Here is a 23086-nt window from a genome sequence, read left to right on the forward strand (position 1 = left end):
TTATTATACAAGGTGGCACTCTATGATTAATTAGCCAATCCCCATAATTTCAACAGTGATACAATTAGAAGGTGATTGGCATTGATTATATCTCCCTTAAGATGTACAGAATAGTTTCCCGTTCATACGTGTGATTTATGGGGGCCAAATTGTCTTAAACTATTCTGTTAATTTTAACAGATAATATTGGGACATATTCTGTACAATCATGTCCATATGTATATTGTACAGTACAAATAGTGTTACCTTTACCTGACACTTATAGCACGAGGCCTGTGGGAAGAATTTGAATGTACTCTAAAGAGTCTAACGTGATTCAACTTCTTATGAGGAACTAGACATGAGACAGGCCAAGAGGCCATCCCAACTGTCTAATGATATTTAGGCATATAAGGTCTACAGCAGGGAGGTTTGTAAGTTTTAAAGGTTTCAGGCAGGATTGCTAAAAAGATGTACTGACCCTGTTTTTAAGAGCACCCAAGGACACGAGTGAAAGAAGAGTTTGCTCTTTGTTAGATTTCCTTGTAAATTAGGGTTATACAGTTACTGTAAGTGTACAGAATTATAGTAAGGAATGAAAGTTAGAGGAAGCAGGACACTGGCTGAATGTGATTATTCAGTGTCCAACTTCCTTCATGCACCCATTTCAAAATGTGACTAGACTAGGTAAGGCAAATCTCTCCCAGCTTAGTCTGCCAAAGGCTAATAGCAGGCTAGCGAAATCACCCCTGATGAGGAATGTCTGTTTAGCAGTTGGAGCCAGCAGGAGTGTAGTTGCTGAGCTCCCTGCGGATGGTGCTGAACGGCGACAGCTCCAGCTCGGTGGTACACTCGTGTTCGTTATCGTCGCTGCCGGTGGCCGAGGAGGGCGCGTGGTTACAGCAGCAGCAGCAGCAGCAGTCCAGGAAGGCCCTGCCCAGCGGGCGGCACAGGAGCAGCAGCAGCGCCGGCGTCACGGCGGCCCGACAGAAGAGCAGTAGCTGGGAGAGAAGATGGAGGACAGACATGGTGTGCTCTGGAACACCTGCCGCCATGTACGCCGAAACGATGTTGCAGATGTTCTCTGGCACCACGCACGCTCCGTAGACGATCGCCAGCGCCACAACGGTGCAGTTCATCTGGCTCTCCAGACGGATCTGCTTCTTGTTGCTGCGCACGCTGGCTTGCTCTGCGCGCCGGATCTTGCGTGCCGTCACCAAAGAGCACCCAATGGTGAAGAGGGTTGGGAGGCAAAAGTAGCAGCCGAAGCACCACCACAGCCGGGCGCCCTCGTAGGTCAAGCCCAGCACGTAGAGCATGTCAGGAAGTGAGGTGGATATCCTGATAATACAGCGTTCAACAGGAGGCTCGTCTGGGATCCCTGTGTCCTCCACCACCAGCTGTCTGATGAGGAGCTCGGGGAGGGCCAATAGGAGAGCACCGATCCAGATGACGGCTAGCTTGGCGGTAGTGGAGGTGCAGTTCTCGATCATCTCGTAGTACATCTGGACATTGGTGGCCGCACGGAAGCGGTCGATGCACAGAGCGCACAGAGTGAAGGTGGTAACGCCAAGGGAGGCCACCTGAGGGAACAGACAAAGACAAATTCTTACAACATCATTCATCAGAATCAACGTCCTTTTAGTCGTTGTGTCCATGAATGTACAGGTCTTGGTGGCTTGCAGAGGCTTCACTTTCGTTGAATCATGGTGCCTCAAGAATGCTGTTTATTTCATTTATCTCTTTGCATAAAACAGCACAGGACTGTCGGGGAGAATAATAGTGAGAAAAGTGATCCACAGAGCTAATATTCTAACAATATATAAATACTAGGGATAATCTAGAATTATTTGGATCTTCTATGCTGTTATTAATTTACTTATGTTGTCTTATTTATGTCTGTGCTTTTTCTTTAATCATTCCTGTGTTTTCTTTTATCTCTTATTAAACCACTTTTGTCAAAGTGTTGTTGATTTTAAATGTGCTCTATAGAAAATGTCTTACACTATCTTGAAGAATCTTAAAGGGAGGGCTGACGGTAAAGTAAAGAAGAAGATTTCTTTGCATCAAACACAAACAAAGGCCTTTCTGCGAGTTGTCAAGTCGGCTAACAACACGTACTAAGTAAACCGCAGGGCACACAGGAGTGGCGTCGGCCTTTGAGATGCACCTGACACTGGGTGTAATTACAAGTAGTGGAGCAACAGGAGCACAATGGCAGGCTGTAAGCTGCTATTAACACTGTGTAGCATCCCTGAATGTGTGTGTGTGTGTGTGTGTGTGTGTGTGTGTGTGTGTGTGTGTGTGTGTGTGTGTGTGTGTGTGTGTGTGTGTGTGTGTGTGAGAGAGAGAGAAGAGAAAGCAGACTGACAGAAATAGAGACCACACACACAGCTAGCTAGTTACAGGGTGGATTAAAAGCACTGCATGCATTTGTTCCTGTGTTTTCACATCTCCTGTTCAATGAGACTCACTAATTAACAAACTTCTGCTGTTAATGATTCACTAAAAACCTGCATGTTATCAAACTAATTGCCTCCACGTTTTCAATGTAAAATAATCAGCAAATTGTGAGGGAGCTCACAAAGTTTCTCAGCACCGGAAAGAATCTTTTGGATTAGCTGTCATTTTGGCAGAGTGCAAAACATTTCTCTGCAGCTGGGTGTGTGTGTGTGTGTGTGTGTGTGTGTGTGTGTGTGTGTGTGTGTGTGTGTGTGTGTGTGTGTGTGTGTGTGTGAGTGTGTGAGATGTGTGTCCCTACATGAACCCATTTTTTGTCAATGGTTTTGCCTCCAGCACCAAAATCTGCCAGAACAGCCACTAATCCCCCCCCCCCCCCCAATCCTCCGTCCTGTCTCACGTTGCTTACCTTTTCTCCCTCTGAATCTCGCTTATCTCTCCTCTATTTTACTCCCATTTACCTCCTCACCCTCTGTCCCCCCCCATCCCTCCTTCCTTTCCTCCGTTCATATCAGATTTAATTACAACAGCCAGCTTCCCAGATGGCCCCAGTGAGCCACGGCTTTAGTGCTCCGAACACATACTTTCTGGACGGATATAGATGTACACACTGCAACATGTTCTGTGTATCTAGGCCTCTCTCTCACACACATACACACACACACACACACACACACACACACACACACACACACACACACACACACACACACACACACACACACACACACACACACACACACACACACTGACCCTCTGACACACATGGTTGCCTATCCAGACTAATAAAGGAAACAGTGAGGGGTAAGTGGAGAAGATAAACCAATAACATGCTCCAGCACTATGGACAGTAACTGTTATCAATGTGTGTATTACCTGCCATTGCGCCACAATCTTGTAACTGTCATTGTATTTAATTGTTTGAATATTCAGTCATAGCAGAACAATTATTATTCATTAGCTTTTTAAATTATGCATTTTTTTATGGAGCAACTTAGTAGGGTCTAAGCCAAGCATATTTATGTGAGTGGTTTATTCACACAACGGATTAAGCCTTTAGGTGATTTGGGCAGGTGTCAACATATTGAGTGCACTTGGCAGATGTTCCCATCTTACACTTAGTTTCCCATCCTTGGGCACCAAAAATCTAATAAATGCAGGAAACTGTGAAGCAGTCTTGAAAAGGTAAATCTTAAAGAGCTGAGAGTCAATCATGTTCATGTTAAGTTAAAGGGTTTGAATTTGTTTTGATTGCACAAATGACAGAAATCTTTTAAGACATGCTGTTATAACTGTCCAAAACACAACCTACTTCTGAGTAAATCATATATCAATGAAGGCATTAATGCATGTAGCCCTTGCAGTAAACACACACATTTTATCACTATCTGACAGGTAGTAAACATTGAATTGATTACGACGTAGAGTTTCAAATGACCCTTTAAACAGCTGGTACCTTGACCTAGAGAAAAAAGATAAAAAATCCAATTGATTGGGTTTTTTGTAATAACCATGAAGTGTCAGTCTGGAGCCGTAAACAGTATAAGTATAACAGGATTTTGACAGCATCACCTCATCTTTACCAAGAATAAAACACAGAAACATGCTGTTACCAACACGAAGCCATTCTACTCACTTCATTCTAGTGACTCAACCGTTGGTGTGGATACCATTGACTAAAAGTGCTCTCTATTTATTTCTCCATTCCATTCCACTCCACAGATAACTGTAGCACTGCATTACAGGAATATATTTTTGTGATTTAATGGAGAACAATAAGGTGTTTTGGATAAATGGTTCCTATCAGTTAAAAAATAAAATCGTGATTTGCCTCTTAAGTGGCATTGCATCCCTAGAAAATTAAAATTGTTTTGCATTTTATAATAGTTAAAGTTGCATCATATTGAGCTCTACTTGTGACCCACTTCTTCCCCTGTTAACCTGCACAGCTGTATTCTCATATGGTGGCTTCAAGCACACACACACACACACACACACACACACACACACACACACACACACACACACACACACACACACACACACACACACACACACACACACACACACACACACACACTCCAGTACACATGGACAGGTGCTTGCACATAGTGAATATTTCATGGCTTGAACAACAGTACTGGAACAGTTTTAAAGGCTGTCATGGAGGACCCAGAAACCCAGCTTTGATCAGCGTGTTGGGGCGGAGAGCAAGGGCAGGGTGAACAAGCATAGCTTTGTACTAGAGGGGAGATGAGAGCGAGTCCAAGAGTCAGGCCTGTAGGGGTGATGAAGCTGTGTGTGTTTGTCTTTGTGGAGGGGCGTAATGCAAATTAGGGACAGAGAAACGGGGACAGAAGAATGGATAAGGAAAAAGAGTAGAACAATGAAAGAAATGAGACAATAGCAAGAGAACAAATCAGTGAATTAGTCCGATATAACAGGAAGAGAGAAATAAGCCTCTTCAGAATGATTAACAATGTTAATGCGGCATTTCTGTCATATTCAAATAAGCTGCTCGCAGGATGATGGCATTCTTGCCCTCAGGTTGAAAAAGATGCTTCTAAAATATTTCTATTCAAACTACTTTAAAACATTAATGCATTTTTCCAGAGAGAGTTTTTTTCTTTTGATTTTATGGTTTTCTGTCCCCATTTTAGGAAATACACGAGTTATAAGAGCTGGATGAGAAGATGCCACTCTCATGTATGTACACTAAATAAAAGGTAGCTTAGCTTAGCAGGAGCTGACTTATTAACACCTCACATCTCATTTATCATTGTGTGTTTTTGTACATTTTTTTCAGTTTCCAGTCTATATGCTAAGCTAAGCTAACCGGCTGTTGGCTGTATCTAAATATCTATCTCATCTTACTCTCTGCAATAAATATGTGTATTTACCTAAATTGGGGAAGTATGTATTTACCTTACAGTTTTGTGAGATATATGTAAATTGTGCTGTCATTACAACTTTTTTTTTTGACACCCTCAACTCAACTCATAACATGATGATAAACGCTTGTGAAATACCATTTTTCTCAATATTATACATTTCTTCTCAACCTTGGACTTCAAGGGGAAAAAAAACCCAACATGAAAAGAGCCTTTCATCTACAACACATGTCTTGCCGTCTATCTGCACAGCAGGTGAGAGAGACATTTCCCCTGCTGCTGTTTTTAATAACGGCCCATTAACTTCCTGATTAAAGGTCCTGTGAGCTGGTGGCACAAAGGCCTCGTGTTATTAATTGGGTTTTAACAAGACTGGTTGAGCCTGTGCGGCCATGCTGTGACTATACAGCCACTGTCAGGGGTAATGGGTGCTATCAGGTGATGAATGGGCTAATGCGGAGACACAAAAACTACACACACACACACACACACACACACATACAGTCGTATAACAATGTGCCATCGAGACAAAGGGTTAATCCAGCTGCAGTCCTATTTCTAGGTTGAGTGTGTGACCCAGTGCCGGCTCCAGCAGACCATAACTCTAACTAGAGACACCCTGCCACTGACAGCCACCATCCGTCTAACAGCTGGGCTGTGTGTCTGGGAGAGACAAGGAAACTGATGTATGTGAGCTTACGTGCACAGTTGTAAGTATGTGTGAGTCTGTGCGCATCCACATTCATGCAGAATTATTAAAATTTGTATTTCATTGTGGGTGTGTGTATATGAGGACAAATGTAGTTTGGTGCATACATATGATTGAGTGTGTGTGAGTGTGTGTGTGTGTGTGTGTGGGATTATGGCAGACATACACATGGCTGAATCCTTCCTTGTGGGCTGAAAGATATTTTTCTGTGATGCTGTTAGAGCAAAGAACTTTAAAAGCCCATATCTCTCTTTGTTACACTATGTTTTGTATTTTATTGTACTCTATTCTGTTCTAGCCTGAGATAAACCTTCTCAACACAAATTCCACTTGTTGTGTCCAAAGCTTTCCACAAAGCTTTTTAGTAGCTGTTCTGGAGTTTCTAATCATCTCTCATGATCTTCCTCAGCAGATGGAGTTGCCCAGTTGTCATGGAATTGTTCCTCTTAACTGAAGCTCAATAATTAACATATTATCTATCTTAAATCTGTACAAAAACGTAGTGTATAAGCATCAAGATGTGGTTTTTTTGAGGTAATGTGATGTTATGAGGGTTAGGCTGAAACTTCCTGGGGTCTTGTCGTCACCAGGAGGTTGCCAGGCAACCAGCTGGTGACGACTGTGTGATGTGATCGAAAGCTCCACAATGGACCTAGGGCTTAAATTGTCTTCAGTTTCTAAAGTAAAGAACAAACTTTCAGTCAATTGAATGCTATTCAATTCCATGAACAAAAGGAACAGTCTCTATCAGCCGGGAACTGAGATCCATAGAATTCATAAATAAGTAGGGCGAACACTCATAAATCATCATCTTTCTTGCTTTCGTCTCTTCAATTAAATTAATAGCAACCATCCATTACAGTGTTCAACTCTATTCTGTGGCTTTCCGCCTTTTAAAGTCTTTTACAGTGTGTCTGAGAGGGATTCTTCTGTACAATACATTTCGCTTCCATTAAATTATATCCTGTACTGTGGCAGATTTCCCCTGGACATTTAAAAATGAATTCCACTCTGACTGTACAGTAGCTGCTGAAAAAGTCTCGGTCTTTATCACTCATCCCGAACCAAAAGTGTTATCTTCTCTTCTATTGTATTCTATTGAGTTTGGCTACCAGCCTGCCTGTTTGGTGTTGATCTGAAACTGATCTGCAGATTATACTGATTTCACCAACACACCTAATTCATAATGGTAATCATCCAATACATATTTCATATTTACATGGATAATTACTAATTTGGTTAATTAAAATCAACAGCAAGTCTAATCTCATCTCCATGCTGTTGTGTGGTCATGTTTCATCGTTGAAAACACTACTACTCATCCACGGACAAAAAGCTGACAGAATGCACTCACTATCTTGCATTATGTAGAGGCTCTAATTATATAGCGTGAATCATTTACGTATCTTCCAATTAACGATCATTTGCATGTCTTATAGACGAGCCAAGGAACGGAGAGGGCATGAGACTGCGTGTGTTCGTGTACTTCCTTTGTGTTTATGTGTTTACTGGGGTGTATCTGTATGTGTGCATTCAGCGTATTACCACAAATGTATGTGTGCCATCGTATGTAAGTGTGTGTGTCTTCCCCTGAGGCTTGCTTGCTAATAATCACAGATAGCTGATGCAGAGAGAGAGAGAGAGAGAGAGAGAGAGAGAGAGAGAGAGAGAGAGAGAGACATGGTCAGTGATCAGTAGAGAGAAGGCCATCCTACCCATCTGGAGGATCAGCACACCCTTCTGACTTTGTGTATGTGTGTGTGTGTGTGTGTGTGTGTGTGTGTGTGTGTGTGTGTGTGTGTGTGTGTGTGTGTGTGTGTGTGTGTGTGTGTGTGTACAGGCTAGATAGATAGACAGACAGACATGGGGATGGATGAAATCTCAGTTGAAATCTCAGTGAGAGTGACAGTAATTATATCTGCTAATTGGGGAAGTTATAGTTTTGGAATATGGGAACACCAAAAAAGAAAACAGTGTTTAGACGTTGCCTTTCCTGGTCCTCTGAAATGGCCATATATTCCTGGCTGTTACACAACCATGCAGAGTGACCGAATTTATATTACTGATTACAAACGTGAAAGTGTGTGTGTGTGTGTGTGTGTGTGTGCATGTGTGAGTCTGAACAGTGAATGTGTCAACTTGATGTATGTCCTGCCATTACCACCTATTTCTATGGGCCTACCTCCGGCCCATAGTGGCTCTATGCAGCCCTCTCTCTTTCTCTCTCTTAATCTATGGTTCTCTCTCTTTCCCCAGCCTCTGTCATTCTCTGCTTCAATAGTTATTTCTTTCTCTCTGCCTGCTGAAGCCCAATGACCCAAGCAAAGTCTGCCAATAGTTTAGGACTGCAGGGCATTGTACAGCACAGTAAGCCAGATGTTTACGAAGTGCATAAAAAAAAAAGGATTCACCAGACAGTTAATATGGTAATGTATCACAGAAAACAATAATGCACAAAATAATTATCTGTGAGAACAATATCTCTCCTAAAAGCAGGGACATATTTTATCACCAAAGAAAATATTTTGTACTATCAATAAACAAAGCCATTATTCTTCGCACTTTATAGCATATCATTGATATGACTGGACTGTAAGTGGAATTACCAATAAAACACTTAGGAGACAAAGAGTCTGTAGAGAGTAGCTAGATTTATGTCCCATGATGGAGATTTGCAATTAGCTGTTAATCAGGTCTAGAAAAAAAAAGGTGTGCTGTGAACACAGCCATCTCTGCCTACTAATGGGTGTAGTCATTAATAATTGAGAGACATGCATGATTACCACATAAATAGGGTTTTACAAATCTGATGAAAAGCAATTCCAATCTACACATTGCTTTATATATTGCATATACATACTTTATGAATGACATCTACACGTTCTATGCATACTCTATACATAGATGTTTTCAGGTACAATATTGTACAACAACCAGATTTGCAGTGTATATGTTAGTAACTACCATCGTCATTATATTCTTTTGAACACCTGTGTTTTTATGCTAGAATAAACTTAACCTACAGACATCCGCCATTAAAGAGCAACGTTGCATTAAAAAAAAAAAGATAAACAATTTGTATTACTATTAAAGCACACTGTTCCATACTTGCCTTTTCAGATCGTTATTCGTAAGCATCTCTTTATTGAGGCGTAATAAGACAAAAATCCCAGCGTTACAGCAGCACAGTTGACTGAATGAACCTTGACAAATAACTCATTCCACCCTCTGGCTTATAAAATGCTTATTGCACTGGTTATTTGTTACCTTAGCCCACTTTCAAGTCATATCCTAATCAACTGCCAGGTGCAACAACCCAGTTATTGCCCATTAGTTTTGCCTGAATTTGCTGCTCTGTGCATCACTGCCTAGAGAGGTCGTCTGCAATGACAGCAGCATGAAACAGGAGCGAATCGGAAATGATGCAGATTGGCTGCAACCCACATCTTTATTTTGTTCTGCATTCTTAAAATGTTCCTGTCCCGTATTCTCTCATCTCACACCTATTGCTACTTAATCTTTGAGGGTTTGGACGATTCCATGCTCTACTTAACACTGAACTAAACAAGGTTTACTGAAGGCAGCACAATGGGAGGCTACTCTCTTCGGGGACGTTGATGCATTATCTATACCATCTTCTGATTATGCATGCATGGACACTTTAAGTTGGGTTTCATGTTTGTGTGAGAGTGTTGTGTGTACTTTCAAGCGTGCGTGTCTTTATTTCAAGCCAAATGTTGATATTTCACCATGGCTGAATTTGGGTTACGTGAATAATAAAGTCACTCCATGGGGTGACTCTGTGTGTGTGTGTGTGTGTGTGTGTGTGTGTGTGTGTGTGTGTGTGTGTTTCTCTGAATGTTCCACAGGGAGAGAGTGAACCCCAGGCGGCATTACTCACGGCCTGTTTTGACACATGCCTGCGCACACACACACACACACACACACACACACACACACACACACACACACACACACACACACACACACACACACACACACTGAAAGCACTATGAGCACAGACAGGCCCCAGTGCACACGTCCTGATAGATAATCACTACAGAACACATATGTACATGCAGTTAGAAATGCACAGAGACAAGTGAATACCACCCCTCCACAAACACACTGCTTTTAGAAGAGCCATTGGTCTATGCCAGTGTAAGTAGGTTATTAAAGTTATTAAAAAATATCCCATAATCCTTGGGTAGCTCATATGCAATAACACTGGGAGGGGCTCTGTCTCTCTCTCTCCCCCAAATACTTAAAACATACCGTATGCACTCACCAGGTGTTTGCAAATGATATAGCAAATGAGATACAGTATGAACTACAGTAAGTAGTCTGTGAGGACAAAACCTGGCGAGCAAGATTGCAGAAAAAGAAGAGAAAAAGGTGCAATGCAAGCACTCCTTAACTGATAGTAATTAGGATTCATTCAGCTGACTAACTGAAACCCACTTTTATGTTAATATGAGCAGATTTAAGGTTGTGACTCCAAAGAATATTCATTTTTGTACTTGTGTTCCCTTGTTTCCTGCTGAACTATTAGTGGTATCATTCTTTAACTGAGAGGCTTCATACCTGTATTTCAAAACAACGGAGAAAATAATTGGATTTGGTAAACGTCTCTTTCATGCTGGAATAAATATTAACTTATGATGCAGATCCAGGAATTGGTCCTCACATCTGTCTGTAATTAGAAGCTATGTGAGCTTAACAATTTAGGAAAATCAAAGCTCAACATCCCCAAATGAATCAGGTATGGACATTCTTGCATCAAAGCTGATTTGAAGAGAATCAGATTGTCACTTCATGATGTGACAGCCCTCCCTGTCTGCCGGCTCTGTGGTCTCCGGAGGGCGTCACCTGTTCTGGCTCCCTGCCTGGCTATAGAAGCTGTCTCTCTCCCCTGACGTCTTTCCTGAGTTTGATTACATTTGCTGTCCTCTTTTTTTTTTGCTGCACCGCACAGCACACCTCTCCACTTAATCCTGCAGCCAAGATGCCACCCATACTGTTAGTTCATTCCTTCCAATTTCGGTTAGATGTTTAATTTATGATGTATTTGGGTTAACCCAAAAAATCCTTTAAATCATGTGTCCAGCCTCCCCTCTTTGCCCTTCCTTAAGCCAGGTTGTGACAATGGCTATTCACCACAAGCTTAAGACCCATAAGCTGGAAACCCCTGTTTTATACAAAAGACATTCACCTTCCTGGTGAATCTGACACTGCTGTAATTACGGTGAGCACACAAAGGGAAAGGTATCAACATGGTGTAAAAAAAAACACAACAACAATCAAGCATCCATCCATTTCTCATGAACCGAACAAACAGAATAAAAACAATGACGAGGAGAGAGACTGCGAGTGTAGGTGTGTGGGCAGGAATATGGGGTTACCTATTACGAGTTTTATCAACAGTATATACAGTGGAAGCAAAAGGAGAAGAGTGTTTTTGTACAAATCAGTCTGAATGGGAGATAGTCTGTTATCTACATGCCTTGAGGGCTAGGTGAGGCTCTCTCTCTCCAGTACAGCAGGTGTACAACAAGTGACAAACGGAGTCTCCTTGTTATTGGCTCAGGTGACATCCTATAGCCCTGCCTGTGTTCTTTCTGGCCAGTCGGGGCTTAAAACATGAAACTCAACTCTTTAAGGCCATTAACTTAGGCAATAAGAGTGTGAAACTTCCTTTTCAAACCCCAGTGACAAACAGATTATGTCACTAAAGAGATGTGATCACATTCAGACCAGGTGGATGATTGCGTAAAGGACACTGATTGAGCCATATAGATTTTATGTCATCACTGCAGATGGCAATGCTGCCTGTATTCATTGCTTCAAAACTCCACTACAATATGAAATAATTGTTGTTTTTTTAAGGTGAAAGTAGCATATATTTACCTCCACATAGGGCACCACTTTGCAGGTGAATTCCCCCAGCAGCCAGGACTTTGTCAGCTCATGAAAGACCACCATGGGCAGGCAGAATAAGATGAGCACAAAATCCCAGACAGCCAAGTTGGCCAGCAGCGAGTTGGAGATGCTCTTCATGTAATAGTTCTGGCACACGATGCACAGGATGGCAATGTTGCCGGCTATGCCCACCAGAAAAATGACCCCTGAGACGCAAGTGATCGCGTAAGCGCCGTAGGTCTCGCTTGTCACCGGGTAAAAGGGGTTCTTGATCTCGTCCCCGAAATCCTGCGAGCTGGGAGGGGTGATCGGCGTGGCGTCCCAGGGGTTCTCCTCCCTGAAAGTGAAGAACTCGGACCTCCTGGTGAAAAGGTCAAAGGGCAGGTCGGTGGAGGTGAGGGCCACCGGCTTGGGGAGGGGTTCCCACGACGAGGCGTGAGGCTGAGGCTGAGCCAAAACCCCCGAGCTTTTGTTCAGCCGGTTTCTCCCCCTCTTGGAGGCTTTCTTCTGCTCGTCTTTTGTGCCTCTCTTGTGTCGGTCGCCCTCCTCGGGACCCCCTCCTCCTCCTCGGCCCATTGAAGGAGGCTTAAGCGCATTGTAGTGTCCACCTGCTGGCGTCCCCGTACTACTAAGACCGCCATTCAACTTTATCCTCTTATTGTGGTGGCGCGTCGGCTCCCAATGTGGGGACCCCTCCACGGGTGTCACCGTCCTACTGTAGTCCCGTTTGCTGTGTCCAATTCGCCTGGTTTCTCCTGCAACCACCCTCTTCCAGGGACGGTGAGTGGAGTTCAGGGGCCCTCGCAGAGCCGCCCGCTGCGCCTGCGGTTCCGCACCTGTGGCGTACCCGGACGAGAGCGCCCGGTCCCAGGCTTTGTTTTGGTGACTCTCCCGTGGGGACCCGTGGAAAGTCCTGGCAGAGTACACGCTTGCGTTGCTGTAACCTTTAGCTCGGACTTCTCCATTGTTTCTGAGAGATAGTAGTAGGTGTGCGTGGGCTAGTAACACAAACAACGTCCTAGGCGGCAGAATCTGCATGATCCAGGAATTATTGAGCGCAGATTTTTTTTTTTTTTTAATCCTCACAAGTGCATCTTCATACCTCTGTGGAGGGGGGTGGGGGTCGGGAGGAGGGAGGGGGGGGTTACTCCTCCATTCAGTCAACACCCATGTTGCAAACGGAACAGTGTGCAGGAAACAGCTGCATTCATTATGTGAGCTCTGCAAAACTTAGAAGTTAGATCCCAAACGCCTTGTTTTGCGCTAATGCAGTAATCTCTCCCCCCCCAAAAAAACAAAAAAAAAAAAAACCCAAAAAGGTGTTCACTCACTCCCGTTTGGAAAGTCCTGACATTACCGAGCAGGACTGCGTAATCAGAGTCCGGATCCAGAGAGGAGAAGAAGAAGGAGAAGAAGGGTTCTGGTGCATATCCATGCACAGAATCCAGCTGTGGGTAAAAGCATCCACAGAGAGAGAGAACCGTCTCTTCCTCTTCTCTCTCTCTCTCTGTATGTCAGTGCGTTAGTTTAGTGGGTTGGGTCGTTCTGGCAGCAGAAGCAGCGTCAATGCGGTGCAGTCCGGGTAAAGCCCCCCCGAGGTTGTGATGGAGAGAGAGAGAGAGAGAGAGAGAGAGAGAGAGAGAGAGAGAGAGAGAGAGGAGGGGTGGAAATCGCTCTGTTTCTCGTCCCTTTCCTCCTCTACTGCGTCCAGGCGTCTACTCACCTCCTCTCTGCTTTTCTCGTTGAGGGTAGGACCGTGCGCGGGAATAAAATGGACTCCCCCGGCGGCTAACCCGGATCTGTCACTCCTCATCCATCACGGAGCATCCAGCAGCTCCCCGAGCGGACTACTGCTACAGCCCCCCGACCCCCTCCTCCTCCGGCAGACAAGCCAGCCAGCCACGCCCGACAGACGTGCTAATAAAGTCTATTACCCAGTTTTCTTTTTATTATTATTATTATTATTATTATTATTATTATTATTATTATTATTATTATTATTATTATTATTATTATATTATTATTATTATTATTATTATTATTATTATTATTATTTATTATTATTATTATTATTATTATTATTATTATTATTATTATTATATTATTAATTTTGTGCTGTCATATCATATCTGTGCCGCATTTGCACAACATTAAACAGATGCCATTTAATCTCCTTCCCTATTTAGTAAAAAAAAAAAAAAAAAAAAAAAAAAAAATGATGTCAGTTGCACTTGTTTTAAATGAAAGCAACTCTCAAAATAAATGTCTTCTTCCATAAAAAGGATGCTTTAGGTGATTTAATATAATATATCAAACAGGCACTTGACCATGACCTATGGGGTTAATTCTTCATTGAAGAGGCCATATGAAGTAAACCTGCAGACTTGCAAAGGTTTTCTGAAATATAACTGAGAGGAAACATTTGCAGGTGGGTGGAAGTATGACAATGGTATTATAAGTAGTAGTTAATATTCTGACCTCTTGCTGTGATAATGCGCTCACGCTTTGATTGACTCTGTGTCTGCATCTCACAGCGTCATTTATTCAGTTTGATAAAATTACATGTTCTCAAACAAGTAAATGACTATCTAGAGCAGGGATACGCAACCAGGGATACAGTCCTTGTACAGCAGGGCGTAATTCTGCTTGGGAGAACATGGAAATATTGAAGAGTAAATAAACTAAATAATTACATAACAGCAAGTGGAAGTAATGGCTAAGCAATTGAAATGATACGCTTAAAGTAAAGAAAATTATGAAATAGCTTGAATATTAAGGGGTGAAAGCAAAGTAATTTGGTGAAATGATTCGAAAACTTTAAATAAATGAAAATTAATAATAAATCACAGCTATAGCAGTGGTTCCTAAGCGTTTTAATTAAGCATACAACACAGCCCTGTTGGATCAAAGAACCCTTATTGATAAAGATGAGTGTATACAAGGAAATGTGGCTATAGTGATTAAACACACACCCAAACAAACACAACCCACAACCTGTGACTAAGTACTGTACGTCCAGCAGCTCAGTCAATAATTCAGCAGACTCCCAGGACTAAATGAAATGAGCACATTATGTCTCAAGTGCCCTAAGTACTGTTCCAACTGAACAGCTCACACTGCGGGAGTCTCAGACCACATACTGCAGACAGTCTGAAACATGTAGGGGGAAACGTATTCACGTACAACTGGAATGTGCACAGACACACACATCTAAGTACGCAAACATGCATTTTTAGAAACGGACATATATGCACCTGTATGCAGACACACGGTTGTATAAACATGCAAATTCTTACATATTTGTGTGCATGTCTTGTCCAAAAACATACACAGGTACAGCGAGAGACAGTGAAAGGAGAGAGTGATTTGGCAGACTTAGCGGGCATCGAGCTGGTGACCTTCTACATCAAATAGGTGATTGGAGCCAATTCCGACCAGGCAGGCGGACACACACACACACACACACACACACACACACACACACACACACACACACACACACACACACACACACACACACACACACACACACACACACACACACACACACACACACACACACACACACACTCGCAGCCAAGTTTCACTAGGGGGGAGAATACTGAAGATGGATAACTGGAGCCGGTCCTGCCAATATCTTCATCTGACCTGGATTCAATTTAAAAGAAAGAAGTTCTACATGGAAAGTTTTAATGAGCGCTGTGGCAAATAGAGTAAAATAATATACATGGAGGGTTTGGGTTGATAGTAATTGTCATTTACTTTTTGCATGTTCATTTTTTTTTTTCACAGTGCATGTGTCGGGTCATGCGTGGTTACCTTCAAATAAATGGAAACAGTTCATTTTTTTCCCCCTTTGATATCAAAATGAGTCCTTTACATGTGAGCCAATCCTGGCAAAGTCACATGTTCAGCATCCACTGGGGTTCACAGGTTAAATCCTTCAAATTACACTGTGTATCTGACCTTGAATATACCACCACGGCAACTAACGCTACCATTTTAATCAGCTGAAAGGCACAGGGCAACACTCCACATGTAATTATCATGTCGATTGTGTGTGCTCTCCGTGGAGACTCTGCTAGTTGGTGTGTGTGGGTGGAGATAAAGTAGAGAGGTCCTCTCACAGATGTACTCATGCATGGAAACACTCAATGATTCAGACACAGAGGGACATCAAGGGCACACACCATGCGTGTACACACATGAGACTCAAATAAGGGAGTGAGTGCACACTGCAGGACACACACACACACACACACACACACAGTGGAAGTCTGGAGTTTAGTAGGGCATGAAGGCGGCAAAAAGAACATGTTAGCACCATGAAGATTTCATGGATTTCAGTGTATAAGTGCTGTGTGGAAAATAAATTATACACACACACACACACACACACACACACACACACACACACACACACACACACACACACACACACACACAGACACACGTGCAACACAATGAACAGAGTGATAATCAGTGACACACAGGGGTAAGCACAAAGGCTAAACAAAAGAGACAACAGATCCCAAAAAACACAACCCTACAGCTGCATAGAGGTTTCAATGAATTATAGAAGCAGTCTGTTAGATTACATTTGATTCCAGTGTGAGAAGCTCCAGTAGGGAAACAGTTTTCATACTTTCACTCATTTAAATTATTTACACTTCCACCTCCCTGCGGTCTTGTCTGTAAAACTTATTTTTTCTAAATAAATCAATACAAGGGCGGAAATTGTATTAATCAGCTAGCCTGTAGCTGCAATTTGTGTCACTGTGAAAATCGTCCCGATGAACTAGTGGGAGAGTCTTTTACTGACATTGCAGTAAAAATAAATTTAATTTCATAACCATTAAACTGTTGTTGTTTTTGATTCTCAATGAGATTTCTAGATTTATGTTGCTGTCGTTCCACTTCTCTCTGTCCAATAATCATTCACTGTGAGGCTTTTATCCCGCTGCTTGCAATCTAATACAATGGGCTGTCGTTCTGAGAGCTTTTCACCAAACCCATTGTTATCCTTTAAGCTTCGACCCTTTATGATGAATTATCTTCCAATAGTGTCAGCACATCTTCAGAAAGGCTCTCAGTGGTGATGCCTGTTTACCAGGCTGCTCCCACATGGTAAACATATGACTCAGAGTGGCTCAGCACATACCGTTATATAGCCCAATGTCGCCATCTAGTGGCATTTGGGCTATATAACGACAAGGTTCCTTGATATCCTCTAGTATTGACGCCTGTCTCTCACTCATATGTTAGAAAAACTGTCAAGTAAGAGGCAGATTTTTTTTTACAACAAACTGAAATCTTAAGGTAATTGGTTTCCCCTCCTTTTGTCTACACCTTTCCTTAAGAGTCTTGCCTTCCTCCCATCTTTTGCCCATACCTTTCCGGCAGGAGTCCATTTTCCACAATGTATCCTTGTCTTTTCTTTCTGTTGTTGGCTTTTAACTTCATCCTGCCTTTCACCCTATTTGATTACTCTCCCGTTGCCCTTGTGTTTCATCCCAGCTGTGATTGAGAGCATAATTATTCTACCATTAAAGGGTGGAAAGGTTATGTTATTTAGCCTTCAAAGTGAGATTCTACAGGAAAAAAAGGAGATCAGAGAGCAGAAGCAGATGTGACTTTGAGACGGATACAATAACAGTAAATTATTAAAATTCTCTATCACTGATGAGTCCCATGGAGAGTGGTGACACAGAAAGACTTTGTGACTTATCAAACCTGACATATAGTTAACAAACAGATGTTTATAGCCACATCCTAAAGGAGGGGTACATGTTATAATGGGTGGCATACACAGATTGATATTTTCAATTAGTCTTTAGTATACAATTGATTGGTGTTATATATATTGTATTTTATGTTTTATGTTGACGTCTGTGTGGTGGCAATTTATTATTGTATTCTCTATGTAACTCTGCTAAACTCTTTAATCGTTGTTAGACCTAATTTGAAGTCGATTGCAGAATGCAGAAAATTGACCATTTACTGTATCACCCCCTAGTGGTAGAATGGAATGAAAATGTCATGGTATGTAACAAGATGAGGTGTGGACATACGCTGCAAATTCCGTGGTTATAGTTCAAATGGTATTTACGTTATGTGTATTGATGTAGGAAGCCACGCCCCTATCAAGTTCCTTGGTCCATATATTCTAAATGAAATGAGATATCAACAAGCTTTTGATAACTTTTTGATGAGATTGACCGACAACATGCTTTGGGGCGGCTGTGGCACATGAGGTAGAGCGCTTGTCCTATAACCACAAGGTTGGTGGTTCAAACCCCTCTACCGGCAACATGCGGAGGTGTCCTTGAGCAAGACACCTAACCCCAAGTTGCTCCCTGGGCGCTTCATTGCAGCCCACTGCTTCTCCGGGATGGGTTAAATGCAGAGAAATAATTTCCCCATTGTGGGACTAATAAATGATCCACATGCAGTTTGGTGGGAATCGGACTAAGCGTTCAGGAGGAGTTTGCAAAATGTTTTTTTTTTTTTACAAAATTCAAAATGGCGGATGATTTCGGTAGAGCTTATGGGTCCAAATGTATTTTTGATAGAACTCATTCAGTTGAATATGTGTGTAAAATTTCAAGTCAATCGGACATTATGGGCACTCTGATACAGTCATCATGGGGGCTATAGTAACTTTAGGACTCAGAACCTGGTTTGATAGGTGAGCTCTCAGAATGCCTGTCAAGCAATGAAATAAATAGAAACCATCTAGAGCATAAGCAAGCAGATGACCAAACAAGTCAGATATGAGAGTGATATTTCATTCTGGTAGACTTCAACAACTCATATTATTATATTCCTTTATTGATCCCCATGGGGGAAATTCAAGTGTTGCAGCAGCTCAACTACACAGACACAGACAATAAATACACATACTATACAACAAAATAAAAAATAGAACAGGAATAAAAATGTACAGTATATCCACATGGGGGGCCTGGTCAGCATGTTGACAGACTGTGGTCTCCGCTGTTGTTATACAGTCTGATGGCAGTGGGCACAAATGAGCGTCTGAAGCGCTCCGTCCTGCTCTTTGGCAGAAGAGCAGGAGCAAAAGAGCTGCCCAGCTGCCACAGTTCCTCATGGAGAGGGTGAGAGGGATTGTCCAGGATGGCTCCGAGTTTGGCCTTCATCCTCCTCTCACCCACTGACTCCAGACTGTCCAGCTCCAGACCCACCACAGAGCTGGCTTTCCTCACCAGCTTATTAAGTTTGTTGGCATCTCCAGTCCTGATGCCACCACCCCAGCACGCTACAGCGAAGAAGAGGGCGCTGGCTACCACAGACTGGTAGAATGCCTTGAGCAGTTTATTGCACACATTGAAGGACCTCAGCCTCCTCAGGAAGAACAGCCTGCTCTGTCCTTTCCTGTAGAGGGCGTCAGTGTTGTGTGTCCAGTCCAGTTTATTGTTTATCTGCACCCCAAGGTACTTGTAGGACTCAACCCTCTCCACTTCCCCTCCCTGAATGAAAACAGGGACAGGGGGCTTCTGTTCCTCTGGTAGTCCACCACAAGCTCCTTGGTCTTGCTGATGTTGAGCTTCAGGTGGTTGTTGCTGCACCATGTGATGAAGCTCTCAATCAGTCCTCTGTACTCCTCCTCGTTGTCCCTGGTGATACATCCAACAATGGAGGAGTCATCGGAAAACTTTTGGAGGTGGCAGGAACCAGAGTTGAAGCGGAAGTCCGAGGTGTAGAGAGTGAAGAGGAACGGTGCCAGTACAGTTCCTTGGGGTGCGCCGGTGTTGCTGATCACAGACTCAGAGACACAGCCAGCCACCCTGACGTACTGTGGCCGGCCTGTGAGGTAGTCAGTGATCCAGGAAGTGGTGTCGGGGTGCAGGTTCATCTCCAGCAGCTTCTCTCTCAGTAGGGAGGGCTGGATGGTGTTGAAAGCACTGGAGAAGTCAAAGAACATGACTCTCACAGTGCTTCCCAGCTTCTCCAGGTGAGAGAGGGCCTTGTGTGTCAGGTAGATGATGGAGTCCTCCACCCACTCATATTAAACAATTCATATTCAGAAATATTTTTTTATTATTATCATTAAATAGTTAAAACACATAAAGAAAAAAGACATAAACTAAGATAACAACAATTCAAAGTCCCTGTCAAATATATGAGCAAATGGAGGACCATGTCCTTACCCTTCGCATGTTCTTTTCTGAAGCTGACTTGGGACCAGCCTTCAGGTCTTCCAGAAACATTCAACATTTACCTCTAATTGAGGTTCTGGTGACAGTCTACTGGCTTCCCTGTGGAGCCTCCTACAGGGTCACTGCAGACATCTATGCCATGCCACTAGCCAAGGTTTGCAAGGACCGTCCACAAAGTTGTGGACGAAATGATGACCATCATCCACAAGATGGAGGAGGTGGGGGTCGGCAGGCATTCCGCTGTTCCGTCGGTGCCATCGATGGGTGCCACACAAGGATTCCTCCTCATACAAAGACACAGAAAATATGCTATATTAACAGAAACCTTTTCCCCTAGCAGTCACAATACCGACCTCTACCCCTCTGCCTATGTGTGGGCCCCTAAGCTCCTGAAAATAGTTTTCGCTTAGTACACTGTACACAATGTGTGAGATGCTCTGTTTTAGGATTCGTATATGGAGACTGCCCAAGCATCCAACCCCTCACCAAACATACACACAATGATGAAAGCACTAATATATATGTATATATATATATACATATATATAAATAAACACGCTAAATAGGTTTTTGTTCAGTTCTGAATTTAATCCCAGAGGGGCACAGAAAGCATGTAACAGCACCAGTAAAGGCAAATATCAGCCTACGACATTTAACTCCTGTTTAACTTGAGCAGTGCAGCAGTCTCATTCATTCAGTGTATGTATTTAATTAACAGTCACAAAGGCGTCAGCTAATGGGGATCCAGTTCATAAACAATAACCCTGAGGGAGTAAATGGATTTTGACAAATTGGCGATAGCTCTGCTAAAAGAAGATTCTGTAATGGTAGGAAATGTAGCTTTTCTATGCGTTTTGGTCAGAACAAATTGTGTTTGATTTGTTACTACCCCCTTGTGCTTCAATATAATCACTACAACTGAGACAGACTTGGCAGGTGTTATGTATTGAATGAGGTGTGACACAAACGTTTCAAGATGCCATAATTGGGATGGTTGTCAAAAGAATGTTGTTCAACCATTTCAGACAGTGATGGAAAAGATAGTAAGTTTCCACTAAGTAAGTCCACTGTAAGTATTCCACTTGGTAAACCTAAAACAAGACATGCTCCCTGTATTGTGTTAATTGGGAGAAGGATGCATGTTCAAGGCACTTCTGCATCAGAAAGGCCCATTTCTTTCAATATTGAGAGCCCAGTGTTCATTTATGAAAAATAACAATGGGCTGATCTAACTGTTTATGGACCAAAGAGACAAACAAAATGAAATAAAGTTACATGAAAATTTGAAACTCAGTGGAAGGGTTTAGCATGGGTCAAGGAAGAACCCACTACAATTTGGAGAAGTATCGAATCATTGGGCAAATGCATGCATTATCTTTCACTTTTGTTAATCAAATTTAACAATTCCAGCTCTACTGAGTAGTTTAGAGTTCAAATCGAATAGAAATGTAGGAACATATAGTAGGCGTAACTACAGTAGATGGCATCTAGGATCATTCAGGTGATAGGTTGAGGAGAATTTGCCTGTGATGACGTGCTGTGTTAAATGATTGTTAAGGTATGAATAGATTAATTCAGGTTTCAGGTTAACCAACCTGTTTTAAGCACAAACAAGCTGAGCTACAAGGTAGTTCAGCTTGTTCAGATATCTGAAAAGAAGGTTTATAACGTAGTTTCTTTCTTGTCATACTCACATTTCCTTTATTTTCTTACAGATGTTGGACCAAATGGAGTGGACCACAAATATGGATACTACATTGTGTTTGAGAAGGGATTGCTCTGGGTTACTTGAATTTCAACACATCAGGACTTGACTGCATCTTTCGATTTAGTTGAAACTTGGTGGTATGACTAGGCAACGATTATTGCAGTAATTAAAGTCATGGAAAAGCAACTGAGGTGGTGGCAGTGGTACCAAGTAATGTATGGAAGATCAAGTTAGCTGACACTAAACAAGACAACTGGAATAATTGTACAAAAGATACAACCCAACACATCAGGTAAGAGGAAATTCTTTAATAATGTACAATAGATAAGATAAGATAAGATAATCCTTTATTAGTCCCGCAGCGGGGAAATTTGCAATAGATTGGTTTTATTACTTAAGAGGTGTCTGTTTTTCTTTAAATTTCAGTCAGACAGTTTAATAAGGAATTCCATTTTATAAATGATTATACAGTTGATGTTTGAGGGAGTGCTCAAAAAATTTGAGAGGAAATGACGTGAGGTGAAGTGTTTCCGCTTCCATAAAGGCATCGTGAAGCGGTAAACCGCGGCGTCTGACGGATCTATTCTCTAAATACTGCTCAGAGTTAGCATCTAAGGTTGTATAACAACAGAAATGGTAAGGTTACAGGTGCTATCTGATTGTGTGAAATACTTGTTTGTACATTTGTATGTATAACCCTAACAACGATATGAGGAACTACACTTAGACTACACGTGGACTACATGTGTCCAACGAGCTAGCCTCATGCCGGGGATTTCCATGTGAAAGTTAAGAAGCTTTTGGAATATTCTAATTCTAATCTAATCACAAAACAATTTTTTGATTAGATTTTCTTATTTGCTCATTCCAAAACTTCAATATATATTTGAGTTATTAGGTTTGTTTGAGATGAACTGCGCCTCGCCTCGAAAGTGAACGCAGAGCAGACAGTTTTCGGCAGCAGCCATTGAAATGTTTACTTCCAGTTCGTTACATTTGTAGGCTACCTGTAGTTTGCAGACTACGTTTGGATATCTTCTTAGTTATTGAACTATGTCATTATTATAATTGAGGATATAAGATTGGGCATATTTTAGTTCTTGGATGTCATATTTATTTAAACATTTAGATAAATAAATATACCTGAAGGTAGTGTAATTTCTAAATAATACAACTGTAAATTTTAAAAATGAAAAACTGACCCAACAGTCCAAACATCACAGTAACATAAATCACAGGA

The 23086-nt window shown here is 42.2% G+C and overlaps 1 protein-coding gene across 1 annotated transcript; it reads right to left on the reverse strand.

Moving 5' to 3' along the window:
• Positions 1 to 746: 746 nt before the first annotated feature.
• On the reverse strand, positions 747 to 12996 carry gpr37b (G protein-coupled receptor 37b). The gene is made up of 2 exons (XM_054624961.1): positions 11947 to 12996; positions 747 to 1562 (listed from the first exon to the last, which is right to left on the reverse strand). The coding sequence occupies exons 1-2, from the start codon at positions 12994 to 12996 to the stop codon at positions 747 to 749; spliced, it is 1866 nt and encodes a 621-aa protein (XP_054480936.1).
• Between the last annotated feature and the right edge of the window lie 10090 nt (positions 12997 to 23086).

Source organism: Anoplopoma fimbria, chromosome 23 (genome assembly GCF_027596085.1).
Source record: "Anoplopoma fimbria isolate UVic2021 breed Golden Eagle Sablefish chromosome 23, Afim_UVic_2022, whole genome shotgun sequence".
NCBI lineage: Eukaryota > Metazoa > Chordata > Actinopteri > Perciformes > Anoplopomatidae > Anoplopoma > Anoplopoma fimbria.